At 44.2% G+C, this 15,865-nt stretch overlaps 2 protein-coding genes across 5 annotated transcripts in view; one reads left to right on the top strand and one right to left on the bottom strand.

Moving 5' to 3' along the window:
* The window catches only part of LOC115361177 (zinc finger protein Aiolos-like), a 58,654-nt gene that overhangs the window by 32,097 nt on the left and 10,692 nt on the right, over positions 1-15,865 (top strand). The window lies entirely within an intron of this gene.
* LOC115361784 (insulin-like growth factor-binding protein 4) lies at positions 2,567-13,703 on the bottom strand. Its single transcript, XM_030055454.1, has 4 exons — positions 12,860-13,703; positions 4,974-5,137; positions 3,797-3,922; positions 2,567-2,704 (listed from the first exon to the last, which is right to left on the bottom strand). Exons 1-4 carry the CDS (start codon positions 13,215-13,217, stop codon positions 2,567-2,569), a joined length of 786 nt encoding a protein of 261 aa, XP_029911314.1. The 5' UTR covers positions 13,218-13,703.

Genomic DNA, 15,865 nt, shown 5'->3' with positions numbered 1-15,865 from the left:
CGCCAACTAACTACTGCAGAACTACACACCACGGGATTTTTTTTGTGCGTTGTGTACTTTAACTGCCTTGTACTGAGACCTCAGGGTTTCTTTTACAGTTTTTCTGGACCTGTCCGATTGTGTGTCCCCGCCGCTGCCAGCTCTCTCATCATATATCACATAATGTCTTCATTTTGGCAAACGACGCAAGTTTTCACATTGGACATTATCCTCTGCCCAGGTAGTGATTAGAGCCCTAATGTCCTTGTTTGACCAGTGCTGCCAGGTGTTCTCCATTTTTCTTTTCTCTGTTACTTTTCTACTACAAAGGCGAGCTTCTGCACTGACATCTGTACTTATCAGCTGCACCCATCTCCCCATTTATGATCCCTAACTCCACCTCAGACCTCAGTTTGCCATGTCTGGCCCATGGGTATTTGGTGGGCCATTAGCACCTGGAAAGTGGCCCAGGCATAACCCCACCAAGGTACGAGCAAAGACCGAACGTGACAGTAGAAACGCAGCTGGCCTTGGTAAGCACTAGCACGCCCGCATTTGGCATGACAGTGGAAAAGCGGCTAATAATGACCACCCATCCAGACAAGAACAACACTTGCTCGAGTCAATCAGTAACCTAAGTCCTCCAAGGGACAGTTACCTAGAGCAGACTATTCCTCTCTAGTGATAACAAACACAGGCCCTGCTTAAACATGCCAGTCTACCCTGCATTCACTGGTGACTCCACCATGGAATACAATCACATTGCTGTAAGAATATTAACAGTCTTGCCTACGGTATGTAAAATGTTAGCTGAGGAGCTGCGTAGCTTATGTTGGTAATGTACCCTATATTATGTCCTTAAACACAACATAGTGTGTGGTGTGCTGCCCTAAAGAAGAAACCCGATAACTAGCTTTGCCAGAGAAACAGAAAAAATGAACTGACCACCACATATCATTATACTATCTTCAATGCTACACCATAGTTTCACACTAGCTAGTTTTTTTACGCTGCAAAGAACATCATTCAAAGTTGGTATGCTGTGCTTGTATCTTTAGTAAGTGTATGCAGTTTCACTACACTGGTCAATGAAACAGTCAGCCAGTTAACTGCAGTGATAGTGCAAAATAGTGTGGGAGGTTAGTTTCATATTTTATTTTGTCAAACACCTGTTGGAAAGTTTTGTCAATAGCTTTTACAGATGGTCACACATTTAGGCCATCCTCACACTTGATAATAATTGCTCCACTTCCGGAAAATCCCAGTCTTCAGTTCCAATCTAAAACAATGCCCAAAAAGTGCAGAAGCCTTTTTTTTTTTGTTTGTTTTGTTTTGTTTTGTGTTTTGGCACAGTCAGTATATAGCACCACCAAACTGTACAATTCTGCCAAGCAGTCTGTTTGGAGAGTAATCCTTTATGTTGAAGCATATTCATACAAACATGAGAGTCGCACTGGCGTCTTAGCACCAGCTGGAGAAACAAGATTATCCTATCAGCAGTGCACAGAGTTTTTAGCCCAGCTATGCTTCCAGTCCTTCTGGATCACTGTGCTAGGAAGAGCTCATTGTCAAAGAGAGGGGGATGCAGAGAGAGTGAGGGAGTGATGAAGCACATCTATTCTGGGCTTTCAGGGCTCTCAGAGGTACAGATTTTCAATGTAATCTCTTTGAAAATAATCACTTTTCACTATGGTCTCCAAATGTTGTGAAAAGCTGTGGCTTATCATCAGTTGGTAATTCAAGGCAGTGAATTGTTGCATTCCATCTCTACCCCTTTTTTCCTTCTTTTCCTTTTATCTGCTGTTCTCATCCCATCTTCTTTGTCGCTGTTATGTCATGGCTGAACCAGAACTTGTGCTTGCAAACACTTTTGATGGTTTGTTTTAACCTACTTAGACGCCAGATGGGTAGGGCTTACCACATAAAACAACACAGTGAGAGGCACAAATCTGAACAATTATAGCAACTATTTGAACGTAATTTTAGTGCATTATCCTCTCCTTTGATTGAGAACTTATCCGATGCTGAATTGTCCTGATGTGGCAAATCCCATCCATCTAGTGCTCCAAAGAGGTGAAAGCAAATGCTAACAATTAATTGCAGCTTCTGTTCCATCCTAGATCTGATTATGCTATTGATCTTGTAGGGCCGATGCCATTCTTTGTTGTTTGTTTCTAGGATGCTACTGAAGCATATTAGACTAGTCTAAACAAAACCAATTTTGTCCTCTGACAAAGATCACATTTACATCTGCTATCCGGGGAAGTTTGTCTGCCACCTGTCACTTAAAGCGCGTCTGTCTAAAGAGTATCTGTCTAAGTTCTCATAGTAAAAACAATACACAACAAGTGCTCAAAAGACTCATAGAGATCACATACTCTCACACACAGAAACAAAAAAAAAGCAAAAGAACACAATTCCATGGTTTCCTTTTTGTTTCACAAGCTCAAGTACCATTGGCCTCAGGTGAAATGAGGCTTCAGGGTTAAGTCCTTTCCTCATGTAGCTCTACTAATCAGCACCAGTAGAATTCAGCTGGTCCTGCGCCGCCCCCATCCCACCCCCAATCCAAGCCACTCCTCACTTCTCACTCCCTTAAGGTAGCAGTCATTAGTTGGTGGCAGTCCAGATCCCCTCGCAGCTCCAGTGGCCCTGGCAGCTTCATGCCTGTCTTCTGATCCACACACCAGCACTTTCCTCGCTGCCCGTCACGCGCTGGATGGCACTGTGGGCATACAGCAAAGGGCACACGCTGGTGTCAGTCAAAAGATATTATAGTGGTCTGGCATTCAGATCTTTTTTTAATAGGCACCGTTATGAACAGATTGCATGCCAGTTAATGTGCTAGAGACTAGTTTGAGTATCTTAATACACTAGTAGGTATATTGGAGGCAGGGTTATAATTTTCAGAGATGATATATTCACCATGAGCCTCCAGGACACCCCCTTTGAACTTCCACAGTTTTATAGCACATCTATCATACAGTCTTTACTGCGTGACTTTGTTCTTTGCCTGTGGCTGTTTAAAAACAGCCCTGCGAGACTAGTTACAATCTTCTAGCCAATGTCCCAATGGACCCTCCTGACCTGTGCTTTGCCTGCCAATGAGTTTTACCGTAGTGCAATTTTAGTTAAACAGTAAACAGATGCCTTTGAATCAGTCTCAGAAGGGCAGCAGACAGGGATACTTTAACCGCGTTACACAATCAACATAGCCCAGACTCTGGATGCCTGGTGCCTTCTGCAGAGTTTTCCTTTTATCACTGACTCTGCGTCTGGTGCTTTGATTGCACACACGGCTCACAGCAGGCCACACATTCTTATCTGTGTTTTTATGTGCTCTGATTCTCTTACTCTTATCTACATAGTTGCCCAATCTTGCAAAGCCTTGAAAAACAGAAAAAAGGTAACTGCATCCAAACTCTTAATAGCATCCATCACAGCAATGAAGTGATTATTGTCTAAGAGTTTAGGGGAAAGCACTTGATACACACAGTTGAGCTCTTTATTTTGAAAGAAAATCGCTTTGTTGTGTGCCTAGAGAACTGAGGTCTTGGCATTAGTACACTCTCACAAAATCTGTTTGGAGACATTTGTGTTGCTGTTGAGTTAGCAAGTCAATATTTCATCAACTGCAGGCATGTTTTGTACTTTGGCTCAGAGAGCAATAATGCAGTTTGAAAGGGGCTATTTGGTTAAAATACACACTGGCTAAACAGAAATTGATAGCTTACCAGTGTAAGTGGCTAAATAGTAGCCTGCTCAGGAATTGAATGCTACCTACAATCATAAAATCAGTTTGCTTGAAATCACAAACCTGCTTGGCATGGAAATCTCCATTCTTGTCACAGTTGGGTATGGGGATTGTATAGAGATCATCATGTGTGCGAGTATTCGATGCCAGCCTGTCCAGTGCTCTCTGAAGCTCGGCACGACATGGAGCCTGCAGGAAAAATAAGAAGTGTGTGATCAGTTTTGGAATACATGTACTGCAAGGTTCCAACAAAGGTTTGAAAAATAGGGAAAAGAATGGTAATTTGTTTTGACCACCTCCAGGTCTCAAAATGACCAAATGAAGAAAGGAAAAAAACAATCATGAGAAAGTTTGGGTAAAGTCTGGAAACCAGCCAATACTGTGTTCAACAGTTCAAATAGTCCTGTAAAGACATGTGCAATACAGCAAATGTATTGCTTCCAGTATCCAGGAATACAAGGTTATTGCCAGAGGGGATGAAAGAGCTCTAAACAAACAAGTGTTTTGCAATAATTGATTATATATGCATAGAGTGAAAAAGATTTTATTTCTGCATCTCAAAATGTTCTGTTCTTATTTAAATGAGTCAAAGTGGTTGGAAACTAGAAATTAGTGGAAAACTCAATAACATAAGTATCCTCAATTGAAGCAACAAATACCAGGAGGTAATCTGTATTCCTTCCTTTTTTTCTTTTCTTTCTTTTTTGTGTGCTTACAAACACCTAAGGCCTCTAAGTCTTTCCATAAATTATCCTCAGTTGTTTACCTATCCTCATCTACCACAGCATTAGGGAGAATTACATTTTTGTGGTCCTGCAAATGAAAGTAGTGTCTATATTAATATATTTTGATGTATCAGTGATCCTTCTTGATCCATCTTGACTATAAACCTTAGTAAATGCATTACCATTGTGATTGTTCACGTTTTTGTGCAAAAAATGTGATAAACTTTGAGTGCCGAAAATGGCCTGTTGCTGACAATTATTTTTGAGTCTTGTTGTTAGCAAAGTTAAGCATTTTAATGCCAACCTGTGCCTGCAAAGACGACTATTAAATGTTACAGTCTGCGGGAAACTAATATGTACAATTTATAATCTCGCCATTACGGTTGTGGCTTTGGAACTATAAACTCTAATGCAAAACACCTGCCAGAGCCATGTGGCGTCTGCTGCAAAGGAGAATAACAGGGTTTATTGTATGCAGTGAAATTGATAAGGTGTCAGGAGGGCATTTCTCTCACCAGCGCTGCCTTGGTGTCTTCTCTGGCATTGTTGCTTCTCTGATTTGTGGATTTCGGAGAGTGTCGAGCCAGGGTCTTTTGTATGCAGCGCTTATCCTGTGGACTGCACCGGATATTGCTGTTGTTTGGGTGCTCAGAGATTATCTCATCCTGCCTCTCCATCGCTACAGGACAAGGGGTAGAGATTTAGAATTCAAAGTCAACAACAAGATAACACAATCTGTCAGAGGCACAACAAAAAATTGCCAGAAGCATTTGCAGTGCCTTTTTCACATGATTATCATTGCATGGTGGCACAGTTTTTGGCGAGTTCTAGAAATGTAATGATTTCCTTGATTGTCAGAGATAGAACAGGAGCTGCTCCACTGCTCTTCCTGTCCCTCCACATTCCCGCTGTCCCATACAGCTAAACATCCAGTGGTGAAATGTAGGCTAAGAATGAGGCCAGGTTAACCTCAAGGACACAGAGTTATGTCCCTGCTCGGGGCGGATCTGTACCTCAGCTCTTTCCACGGTACTTTTCAACGACTGCACCACATCCACACCGCAAGCTCTGTGGCATTTTAAATGATACCACCCCTGTCCTGCCACACTCTGTCCATTGTGGTGTGTGCCACATTCACCTTTGCATCCCTTTAATCCTGCAGCTCTGTGGCCCTGCTGGCAGCCAGCTGCTTCCTCAGGAAATGCCCCCCCCCTCCAACCCCACCCTCCACAACAACCCCCCTCTGTGCCAGATGGAGATTCTTCCAGGGTATTTTGCACTGTCACAAGTGGGCATGACTGAAAGTGTGTGTGTGTGTGTGTGTGTGTGTGTGTGTGTGTGTGTGTGTTGTGAGGGATAAAGAGTACAAGTGCGTGTCTTTGTGTGCATACAAGCATATTTGCCTTTCACCTGTGGCCTTTAAGTTGGCAGCTCCTCCTTTGTGTGGTTACTTTCTGCCAATAACCTGTGGCATTTTACAGATTGGCACTGCCACCAAAGCACTTAAAACAATGTTCTCACCATTTTCAAGCTGTGCTCGACTTGATCACTGGAACAAATCTGAGTCTTGGTTAATATCTCAGGTTGCTGCCAGGCATACAGTAATTGCTGTTGGCAACAGCGCAATAAACGTAGGTTGGTAGCCCTCCTAATTTCGTGCAATATGGCCGCAGTGTTTCTCAGATCTACACTGATTGAGGGTATACTGGAACTTTCAAATTGCAGTGTAAGGTTTTATTCTGTTCTAGTCCTTGACTGCTTTATTCAGGGTCACTAGTCAGGCCATGTTCTGGTAACAAGACTCCATTTTTATAAAGTTCGCCAATTGGAAGGTGAGGGACTTTCTCTGGACTTCATTGACAGAGCTGTTGCTTGGCTTAGGGGGAAGTGTCTCTTGACTGTTTGTATTTTTAGTCTTGTTGCTGTTAGCCTTGTTCATCAGCACTTTCTCCCACACGACCCAACAGGGTTTCAGCTGTTTCCCCAGTTCCAAGTTGTTCTTTCCCCTCTTTTGCCAGTTCGCAATTTTCCGATTCCATGCTTTTTCATGGGGCAAGCCAAAGTGATTTAGAAGTGGGTCAGGGGTGCCATGTCCTGTTTGCTACCACTGCTGTTTTCCAGGGAGGAAGTCACCACTTGTCTGTGCGGTTTCATTAGAATTGTATCAGCAGCTCTTGGCTTTTAAAATATAAGTCCTGCTGCGCATTATCAGCCTTGTAGCTGATAGACTGCACTGCCAGTCACAGGTGCACAGCAGAGATAAAGCACTTGGCTAAAGGTAAAAACTTGGAATCAAAAACAGCTCGCCTTGTTTCCTGTGGTCTTTCAGAACGATACATTAAGCCCACACCAGGCCAGCAAGCACCATACAAGCCATAAACCTCATCTGAGCTGAATTTCTATCAAATTCAGCATGGTCTGCAAACCTCAAAGAGACATATTGGCAAAGTGGAAGAGCACTTGATATGTTGATGGCACTGGATCTTGATGTCTAAGTCAACAGAGAGTCCACAATATGAGATGGTCTTCCATTACAATGAGCGTAAACATATTCTTTGTTTTCAAGTCATTTAACCTGAAAAGTTAAAAATCTGCCCTTGAGATGAGATCAGTTGTTTGAAGAATCATTTCGAATTAATTGTAATGTTCTTGCTATCAGCAGAGTGATACGATCATTGTTGACTGACACTTATTATCGACAAATAAAGGGCAAGTTTCATTTGATTATTTACAAATGATTGACAGTTCTTTCTAGAGCATTCCAAGAAGCGGGACCGCGTTCGGACAAGCAGAATTTGCTGAATTTTTCATTTGTTCCATTTGTTAACAAAATACAATCTGAGGTTGCAACATGAGACTAAATAACGTGTTTATACAGACATTTTTGCTGTGAAACATTGTGAGTGCAGGCAATGAAACTTAGCTTGTCAAGCCACTAAAAAGCCCCAAATTAAACATCCTAACAGGGCGCATTGCCATCTGTTGCCAAATGACCTGACCAAGAGTGATTTTTCAACCCGTCGTCCCTACCACAATGCAGTGGCGAGGCACCAACGTTGGTTCTTTGACCATGATTAAAGCTGAGGCATGTAAGCTTGAAGGAAAACAGGAAGGCTAACATATTTAGTTCCCCTCTCCCCTCCCTCCGTTGCCCACACAGCCAGTGACAAACTGTGCACAGCTGACTGACAACTCTGAGCCAAGCCATCTTTAGTTTACCTCAGCTGGTCAGATGCCCAAGCCTCAGAATTTACATTGAAAGAAATAGCAGAGCAATGGTCCTATTAATATTGCCAGCGTCCTGGTATCGTACTCATGTATGTTCACAGGACATGGGGGTTACTTTCCCTCAATTCAGTTCAGTTCAGTCCTGTGTAAAGGACATGAGGTGGGTTTGCCTCAGATAGTTCTCCTTTGTGAGACTAGATACTGTTAGATCTATTGGTGACTTCTCTCAAGAAATGAATACTCTTGGGGTTGGCTACAGCTGTGTTCAAAAATGTTTTGTAATGCATTGATAAGTGGTTGTTTTTCCAGAGTTTCTGGCTAGCTGTAAAACCAGCTAGGCTTACTACCAAAAACTGCTCCTGTCAGTCAACAGTAGGTGCTGCCAGAGTATGAGGCCAGTGGGTTCCAGGCTGAGATTTCTTTGAACCAGTTAATCATCAGAGATGATCTCTAGTGCAAGAAAACTATTCAAGTCTGTGTGCGTCACAAAAGCCTTTGTAAAATATTTTAGATCTTTGTGACATCATTTGTCAAAGGAAAAAAGGTGTAACAGTTGAAACTGCCCATCCCTACTTTGAATCCCAAGTTGCACACGTTTTTACAAGAATTCTAAATTTATATGCTCATAAGTAAAATTTTGTCATTTTATTTAGGAGCATATGTTGCTAAAATGACACCACTATAGAAGTTGTGAGGGGAAGAAATCAGATATCAATGTTTGCAGTTTGCTGATCTTGGATGAAATAATAATTTGGACACTTAGCCAAAATGGTTTGAAAAGTCTTGTAATATTCTAGGCTTAGGCTTGCAATTCTTCTCTGATAACCAGACAGAACACACATCCAAGTTGTGTGAGCGGGTGTGAGACAGAAAAACAATTACGACTGAAAGCTGGAGAAGAAACAGTTTTGTAATGCTCCCCAAGGGTGCTCATTTTCACCACATAGATCAGCGTTTCCACCCCAAACGATCATCAACAGGAAAAACATCCTTCATCATGACAAAACTCTTTTGGATCAAAATGTTTATGTCTATGTGGTGAAAATAAAACACACTTTGGGAGCTTTACAGCAATGTGTGGCCTTTTCCCTCATTCACTGACTCCACGAAGGCTCATAGTTTCTCCTGTTTTCCTTCTTTTCTTCTGGATAAAACATGTTTTCTTAGAGCTGAATTTGCGTCAGCCACCCAAAACTAAAAACTGAAGTTTTTCAAATCAACCACATTGTGCAGAGACGCAACTCTGTAGCCCAGTCTCCATCACTGCTTATTCTGCATATAATGAACTGGGGTAACCCTGGCCGTCTTTCTTCACTTGTTGATGCATCTGACGGATGCAGCTACAAGTAGAGAGGAACCTCAGCAGCACTAAACTGGGTCAAACTGTTTTGAGTTATATCATAATCATTTTGAACCTAGTGGTCGTTTCAGGATATGCACAGAATTGATTATAGCAATTTTACTACCCACTGAACTGATTTAGGACTGCTTTGACTTGAATATGTGTCTGTTTTCTGGCATGTTCATGACACAATTTAATTATCTGCAATAAACAAATTAGTAGTGTTTATTAAAATTAATGACCACTGCTCAAACAATGGCCTTATTAATCAAATCCCCAGATGTTATCAATACTTAAGTCCTGTTGTGGATTGCTGCAATGTTCCTGGCAAGCTGGAAGGAGGCTGTTTTAATAGGTCCACATATGAAATCACAACACTTTGGGATTCACTTTCCCCTTCAGATAAGGCATATTTCATGGCCAGGACAATGTCAGATTGTTTGTGTATCTCTACCTCCACAGCTCCAGCACTAGAGGGGGGTCCCTCTCCCATAGAGGGAGGCAATTAGCTAATCACATTTACTCCTGCATAAGAGTGCCAGCTGTATAAATGTGCTACAGAACCCAAAGTAAGCAAATACACAACGTTAGAGGACATCTGCTGAAGGGAGTTTGAGCAAATCCTCATTTGGCACCAGCAAAGTGCTCGCACATCTTTAATCAGTTCATAAGGCATGGAAAAATTCTGGAGCGCTTTCCCCTCGTAAAGGAGAATCTAGTTTAGCATGCCGGATTCATAAAGTAAATTGTGCATAGTTGAACAGAGGCCGTGGGTCTCCCAAAATACTTTTCAGCTTCATTCATCCAGACTCTGTTGGTGCCTGTAAGTGTAGTGTTTTTCATATCTGACAACTATATCAGTTTGTACATAATATCCATTTCATGGTTAGAGGGGAACATTTGAACATGACACCAGGGGAGACTCGGCTGAAATGTTGGAACAGGTGCCAACACATGCATGATGATTTATTCTAAGTATTAAGATAGAGAGGGTTTCTAAGAATGGGATATTAAGAAGCACTAAGAAGCTGCCTTAGTCCTTGACATAAGATGCAGAATAGTGCTGGGTGTTGCTATGGAAATTGAGTTTAAGAATAGCCTTAAGGTTGATAAATTTTTGAGCACAGACATTGAACCACCCAGTTTTGAACCAAGGAAAAGGGACTGATTGCTAACACCATAATATTCTGTATTAAATTAACAAAAACAGTCCCTGCTTTGCTATTTAGGAACTAGCCTTGAACACATGTCATCAGTCAGCTAACACCCTTGTGAAACAAATGTGATGCAGAATTTCTAGATGCAATGCTGCAACTATTAGTCTGTACTCCTAAATTCCCTTGAATGGCTCATCCACATCTGCCTCCATCACACAGTGTCCTTTTCATTAGAAATTCTCTTGGTTTTTAAAAACCCTCTTCTATTTTTATCTAGCATGTTCACTGTTGCTAGGAGTGGGGCAGTGTGGGACATGTATTCAGGAGATGCACCCCCTGGTTTAATAATGCATAAGTACAGTGAATGCGCCACAAAGGAAATCTCCTCCTGCTTGTGACTCGAGTTGCTCTCCCCTGTGCTTCTCGGCCCGTCTCTCTCAGTGCCAGGGTTTACATTCAACATTCTTACACAGGGGATGTGAGCTGCTGCCCAGAAGAATTGATTTACAGTGAGATTTATTGAGCAGAGCTTCCCTGCTTTGTTATGACAGACTCCAGGGGTGAGAAGGAGTGGGGAGTCAAACAGGACTCGACACTCAGATTACAGAACACCGAAAACAAAACTTCTGAACTTTCAAAAATGTTCCATCTACTGCTGCCCCACCCTGGAGAACGGAACAGAGACTCCCCCCTAGTGCACTATAACCCAGTTCTGTCCCAGCTGATCGGACAATAGAGCATCAAAGAGCATAAACAATGTATAGGCGGAACATTCTGCAAGATTAACCAGGGCGGGTGGACAGGGCTGGGCCAAGCTGAGATAGGCTTCCTTTTTATCATGCTCTAAACAGCTTTCCTCTTCTTTCTGATTCTGTTTAGTCACGCTATGTGCCGGCCTAACCTATGCTGGCCCCGCACAGAGAGCAGAAGGCTCTCATTTCGGCTCTGGCAGCCAGAGTGCCGATGAGCTCATCCTCGTGAAGGAGCTGGACGCAGTGGGCGATGCGCTTGAAGGCTTGTGAGGGTTGGGAGGGTGGTGGTGGTGGGGGGGTGGGGGGTGCACCCAGGGCCAGGGGAAACAGATGCTGCAATGGAGAGCGAGTCTCTGGGAATTTTATGTTGGTTTAGCTGATCCAAATCTTTGGTGTTCTGGCACCAGCAGATAGCCTACTGCCATTACCAGTAACCTTCTGGGAGCCCACTGGAAGCAATGTCGGGCCAATTAGCGGATGATCTGGAACAAATGAGGGAACCGCCGTGTCCACAACACATTTTAACAATCACCTCGTATGCCATAATGGAAATCAGCACTGTGACAAATGGTTCATAATCTTTCCCCTTTTGGAGAGCAGTGGGAGAAGGACGGTAGGAACAGTTTCATCAGCAGGAGGACGGGGAGAGATGTTGAAAACTAATAATTGAGCCAAAACAGGATACGCAGATAAGCCGTGCACTTTTAGACGACCCTCTAACCACCGTGTAAAAGTGGAAACAGACTTTGTAATAATAATGCTGTGACAGCAGGGGGGAGAATACACGGACTAGGAGTCTGCCGAGAAGAGTGTGATAAAGACATCTCCTGTAGAAGAAGAGTTAGACATCTGCAGCAGAGAGCAGCAGGAGGAGGAGGAGGAGGAGGAATGGGGGCATCCATGGAAGAGCACCAAGTGAATTACTGATTGCAGAGAGCTCTAATAGCACCAGACTGGCCACACTCCATTACAGAGTCATTTCATACAGCAGACAGGCAGCTTTTATTACCTCCTCTCATTACAAACACACACACGCGCACACACGTACACACACAAACACACTCAATTACATACACAGACATTCGCTCACATACTCAATACCACGACAATGCATTTCTGCCTGCACTACATGGCTACATGCATGTCCAGCTGAAGGACTTGTCTAACAGAGAATTTGCAGAGCTGAAGGGTCATTGGTTTCATTATCTGTCCAAAACAAATGCATGATTCCTTTACTAAAAGAGACACAGTCACACACGCCGCACACGCATATACAGATTAGAGAGACATGCAGGTACATACAAGCGTCTCACAGAGCACGCACACAGACTCATACATGCCCAGCAGAGTTATCACCACAGTGCTCCTCTCTGAAACCTGCTCTGCATCTTACAGCAGGGGCCCTTTCACAGCAAGCGGCTGCAAGACAGCAGAGGGACTGTGTGCGCTCTCCCATCAGGCCATGCGTGAGGAGTTGGCGTGTGTGTATGCTCTGGTTCGGCGCTTAGCCGAGATTAGGGTAAACAAGCAGCACATTGTCACACCCGACTCTGACCCTGCCTGGCTCAGGTAAGACCCAGGGAGCAGAGACAGAAAGCACTCTGGTGAGCTCGGCCGCCGGTCCGCAGGGATAGAGACACCACTCCAGCTTTAAAGAGGTCTTGACACTCAGAACATACTCCATACCATCATCATAGTGTCTTAGAGTTGGACATTTGAAAAGCTATGCCATTCACACTGGGGGGGTCTTATGGTGCATCGTACGCACGTAAAGCAGCAACTGTTGGTGGGAGAGTGCTGGAACTGGCGTAAATTTCTAATAAAGAATCGAATTCAAATTAGCAGAGAGAGGTGCCCATAAACTAGTTCACACACAGCCATTTCAGAGCACAGACTCCTCCCAACCCCCTCCCTTGTCTCACCTGAGTTCTCCTCCACCTCCCTCTCATCGGTGCACACCCCCTGGCCGTGCATCAGCGAATGCAATGGCCTCTCTACGCCACGCGGCGGATAACACCGGAGGCCTGTGCCACAGCGGGGCGAGTAGACACCACAGTGCGCCCCCTTAGCCAGGGCGCAGGTGGGGCAACAGCCACAGCCCGGCTCACGCACCGTCTCCTCGCAGCCGTCCGGCAGACGGCAGCTGGCCAGCCGCTCCTCGGAGCACACCGGGCAGCGGATGGCCTCCTCCGTTAAGCACAGCGCCACCAGTGACAGAGCGCCGACAGCCCACAGGCCCCAGCAGGATGGAGCTACTGCCACGCCACCTCCACGCACCATGGCAGCCCCAGCACCTGCACTGAATCCTCTGCCCTCGTGTATGGTCCCTTAGCTTCCCTCTTTGCGTGTCCTGCAGTTTTCTGAGCACTTTTCTACTTCAGTAGCAGATTTTTGGACAAACAAGGGAGTTTTGAGAGGAGAGCTTTGTCCAGGACGGTCTTTGATGTTGCCAGCTGGTTAGTGTTTCAATTGCAGGGACACACAATGCCTCTGCTGTATTGCCCCTCCGCTCCTCTGATTCAGTTTCACCAGCACCAGAAACAGAAGTCTGCTCTTGATCTGCTCGCTTAGTGGATGTACTGATGTTAAGAACTAGTTTTTGTTTTGTTGGAATGAACAGTTGCAAGCCAGGATATCCGTCAGTGTGTTCAGGTGAGCCAGTGTCTTCAAGTTTCAGTTCAGCCAGAGTCCAGAAGCTTGCCCCTCCGCTGAAACACAAAAACCTGGTGTGTTGGTGTCCAGATGCAAGCAGGTTATCAAAAAGCAATGTTTTAAGTAACAGCTGCAGTTTCCTCCTCTCGTGGTGTGCAATGCAAAGGACTCGCTCCTGAGAATGGCTCTACACGAGTGGCTCTCCTTGGACTTTATACTGGTCCATGGACACGCCTCCTCCTACAGTGAGAGAGGAGCTGAAAGGCACAGCGGAGAAAAGCCTGGCTAAAGCTCTCTCCCTCTGTCTCTTTGCTTCTCTTGCTCCCCCCCTCTCTCTCTCCACCTCACTCTCACTCATACACACAGGCTTATATACACACTCACTCTCCCTCACTTGTCCTCTCTCAATCCTGAGTGCACACAGAGAATTGCGGAGAGAAAAGACAACTGAATCGCCCTGTGACTTGTTCAAGCACACAAACACAGGCGCACACAAAATACACACAGAGAAACACACACGCACACACACACACTTTTCTCTCCCCACCCACTCTTCCTCATCTACTCCTTTTCATTCTTTTTTGTTAAGATGCCACATTATTCTTTCTATTCTGAAAAAAAGAATGGACTGGAATCTCTATTGGAGCCATGAATGCAAATGTTGCCGTTATTACAGTGGATGGTTTGTTAACCATCCATGTTTTGTTTATTATTTTACACTGTATAATCATGATTATAATAATAATACATTTATTTAACACTTTACAACTTTGTTTTGAAAAGTGCCATTCAGACCTAGTTTGTATTAATGTTGATATTTTCTGCAGTCATATTGATGTACTGCACATGTAGTGAAAAGTGGCTATGAATCAATACACTGATATGTTCTCCACCTGCTGCATACAGATAAACTGCATATAATTTTGTCTTGCCAGCATTTGATAAAACATTTGTGTATATTCATAGAACAGTAGGAAGACACGACAGCCGTGCAGTTCCACTTGAATCTCCCCAAAAGCTGCTCACTCTTGTACACCAAACACACACATGCATGTGTCTCCAGGGCCGCAAAACTGCTCAAACAACAACAAAGCAACCTCGTGCCTACTTCCTCAGCATGGTCTCAGTGTGTGTGTTTGTTTGCATGTGTGTGTCCAGTCAGCAGTCCATCTGCCCTGCACTGTCGTCCCTCCTACATTATGTCGCCCCCCGAATCTCTGTCTCTCTCTCTCGTTACGAACTGGAATAGGTAGTTATAAAAGGCAAATGGACAGTGCCCCCCCCTCCCAGCACCACCACCACCCCAACACTGCCGCCCTGCCCCCACAGGTCTTAAAAAAGACTCCCCTCTTCCATAGTGAGCTCACAGGATAAGTTTTAACAGCCCTGCTAACTGGGACAGTTTAAAATACGATTGTGTGTTTCTGATCACGAGAGAGTCTGTAAATCAGCATGCTGTGTTTGTCCGTGTGCATATATACACTCTCCACCCAGTCTTTTAAGTTTTTTGAATCATGGCTTTGATTAGTGGACATTTCGGGGTTTTTTTCTATGTTCCCTTGCCTTCATTTTGCCATGGAAACCCAGCATGTATTGTAATGCCTTTGTGAGTGCGCTTTCTTTTTAGCTTTTTTCTTCCGACTGGTGGCTGGTTGCCATAGGCAGGTCATGGGCAGCAGCCAAGCCTTACAAGGCCGTGCACCACTCAGGTGGGTGCTTCAGGATATGTTGTTAGTTACATGGTATTTAAATTCCTCACGCCTCCTTGCTTGATAAATGATCAGAAGGCAACAATAAGACATGAAAAATAGTTTTGCTGAACCACTTAATGCAGTGCAAGTCAGGTATTGGACAGCACAGCTACATCTGGTCAGTTTTAAATAAATTGATTTAATTAGATGACTGTAATTGCAGTGTAGCAAAGCGGTTGGTAATTAGTAGAGCTGTTCACCGGTCCCCTAGCTCATTTGGAAGAAGAAGGCCAGCTACAGCCAGTTAGAGCAACATAGCTTCATTGTGTATCATTTACGAGGTGTGTGTGTGTGTGTGTGTGTGAGAGAGAGAGAGAGAGAGATGAGTAAGAATTAGCATGTGAGGGTGAGGAATCTATCTAGAGTTTAGGTTCAACAGCAGTGAGCAGTGGTTAGTAATGATGTAGGTGTTTGTCTGCTGCTAATGAGCTGTGTGTGTGTGTCTGTGTGTGTGTGTGTGTGTGTGTGTGTCTGTGTCTGTGTGTCTTAGCACACAGGTCTTAGCACGCGCATGCATGCGTGTGT

Source organism: Myripristis murdjan, chromosome 1 (assembly GCF_902150065.1).
Source record: "Myripristis murdjan chromosome 1, fMyrMur1.1, whole genome shotgun sequence".
Taxonomy (NCBI): domain Eukaryota; kingdom Metazoa; phylum Chordata; class Actinopteri; order Holocentriformes; family Holocentridae; genus Myripristis; species Myripristis murdjan.
The sequence above is the reverse complement of the archived record's forward strand: the minus strand, read 5'-3'. Positions and strand labels throughout refer to the sequence as shown.

Excerpts from the sequence above, each read along its gene's own strand:
- LOC115361784 (XM_030055454.1), bottom strand. The coding sequence starts at position 13,217 with ATGGTGCGTGGAGGTGGCGTGGCAGTAGCTCCATCCTGCTGGGGCCTG. Across the intron at positions 5,138-12,859 it reads GGAGGTGGAGGAGAACTCAG|CGATGGAGAGGCAGGATGAG; the intron begins GTGAGACAAGGG and ends CTTGTCCTGTAG. Across the intron at positions 3,923-4,973 it reads AAGACACCAAGGCAGCGCTG|GCTCCATGTCGTGCCGAGCT; the intron begins GTGAGAGAAATG and ends TTTTTCCTGCAG.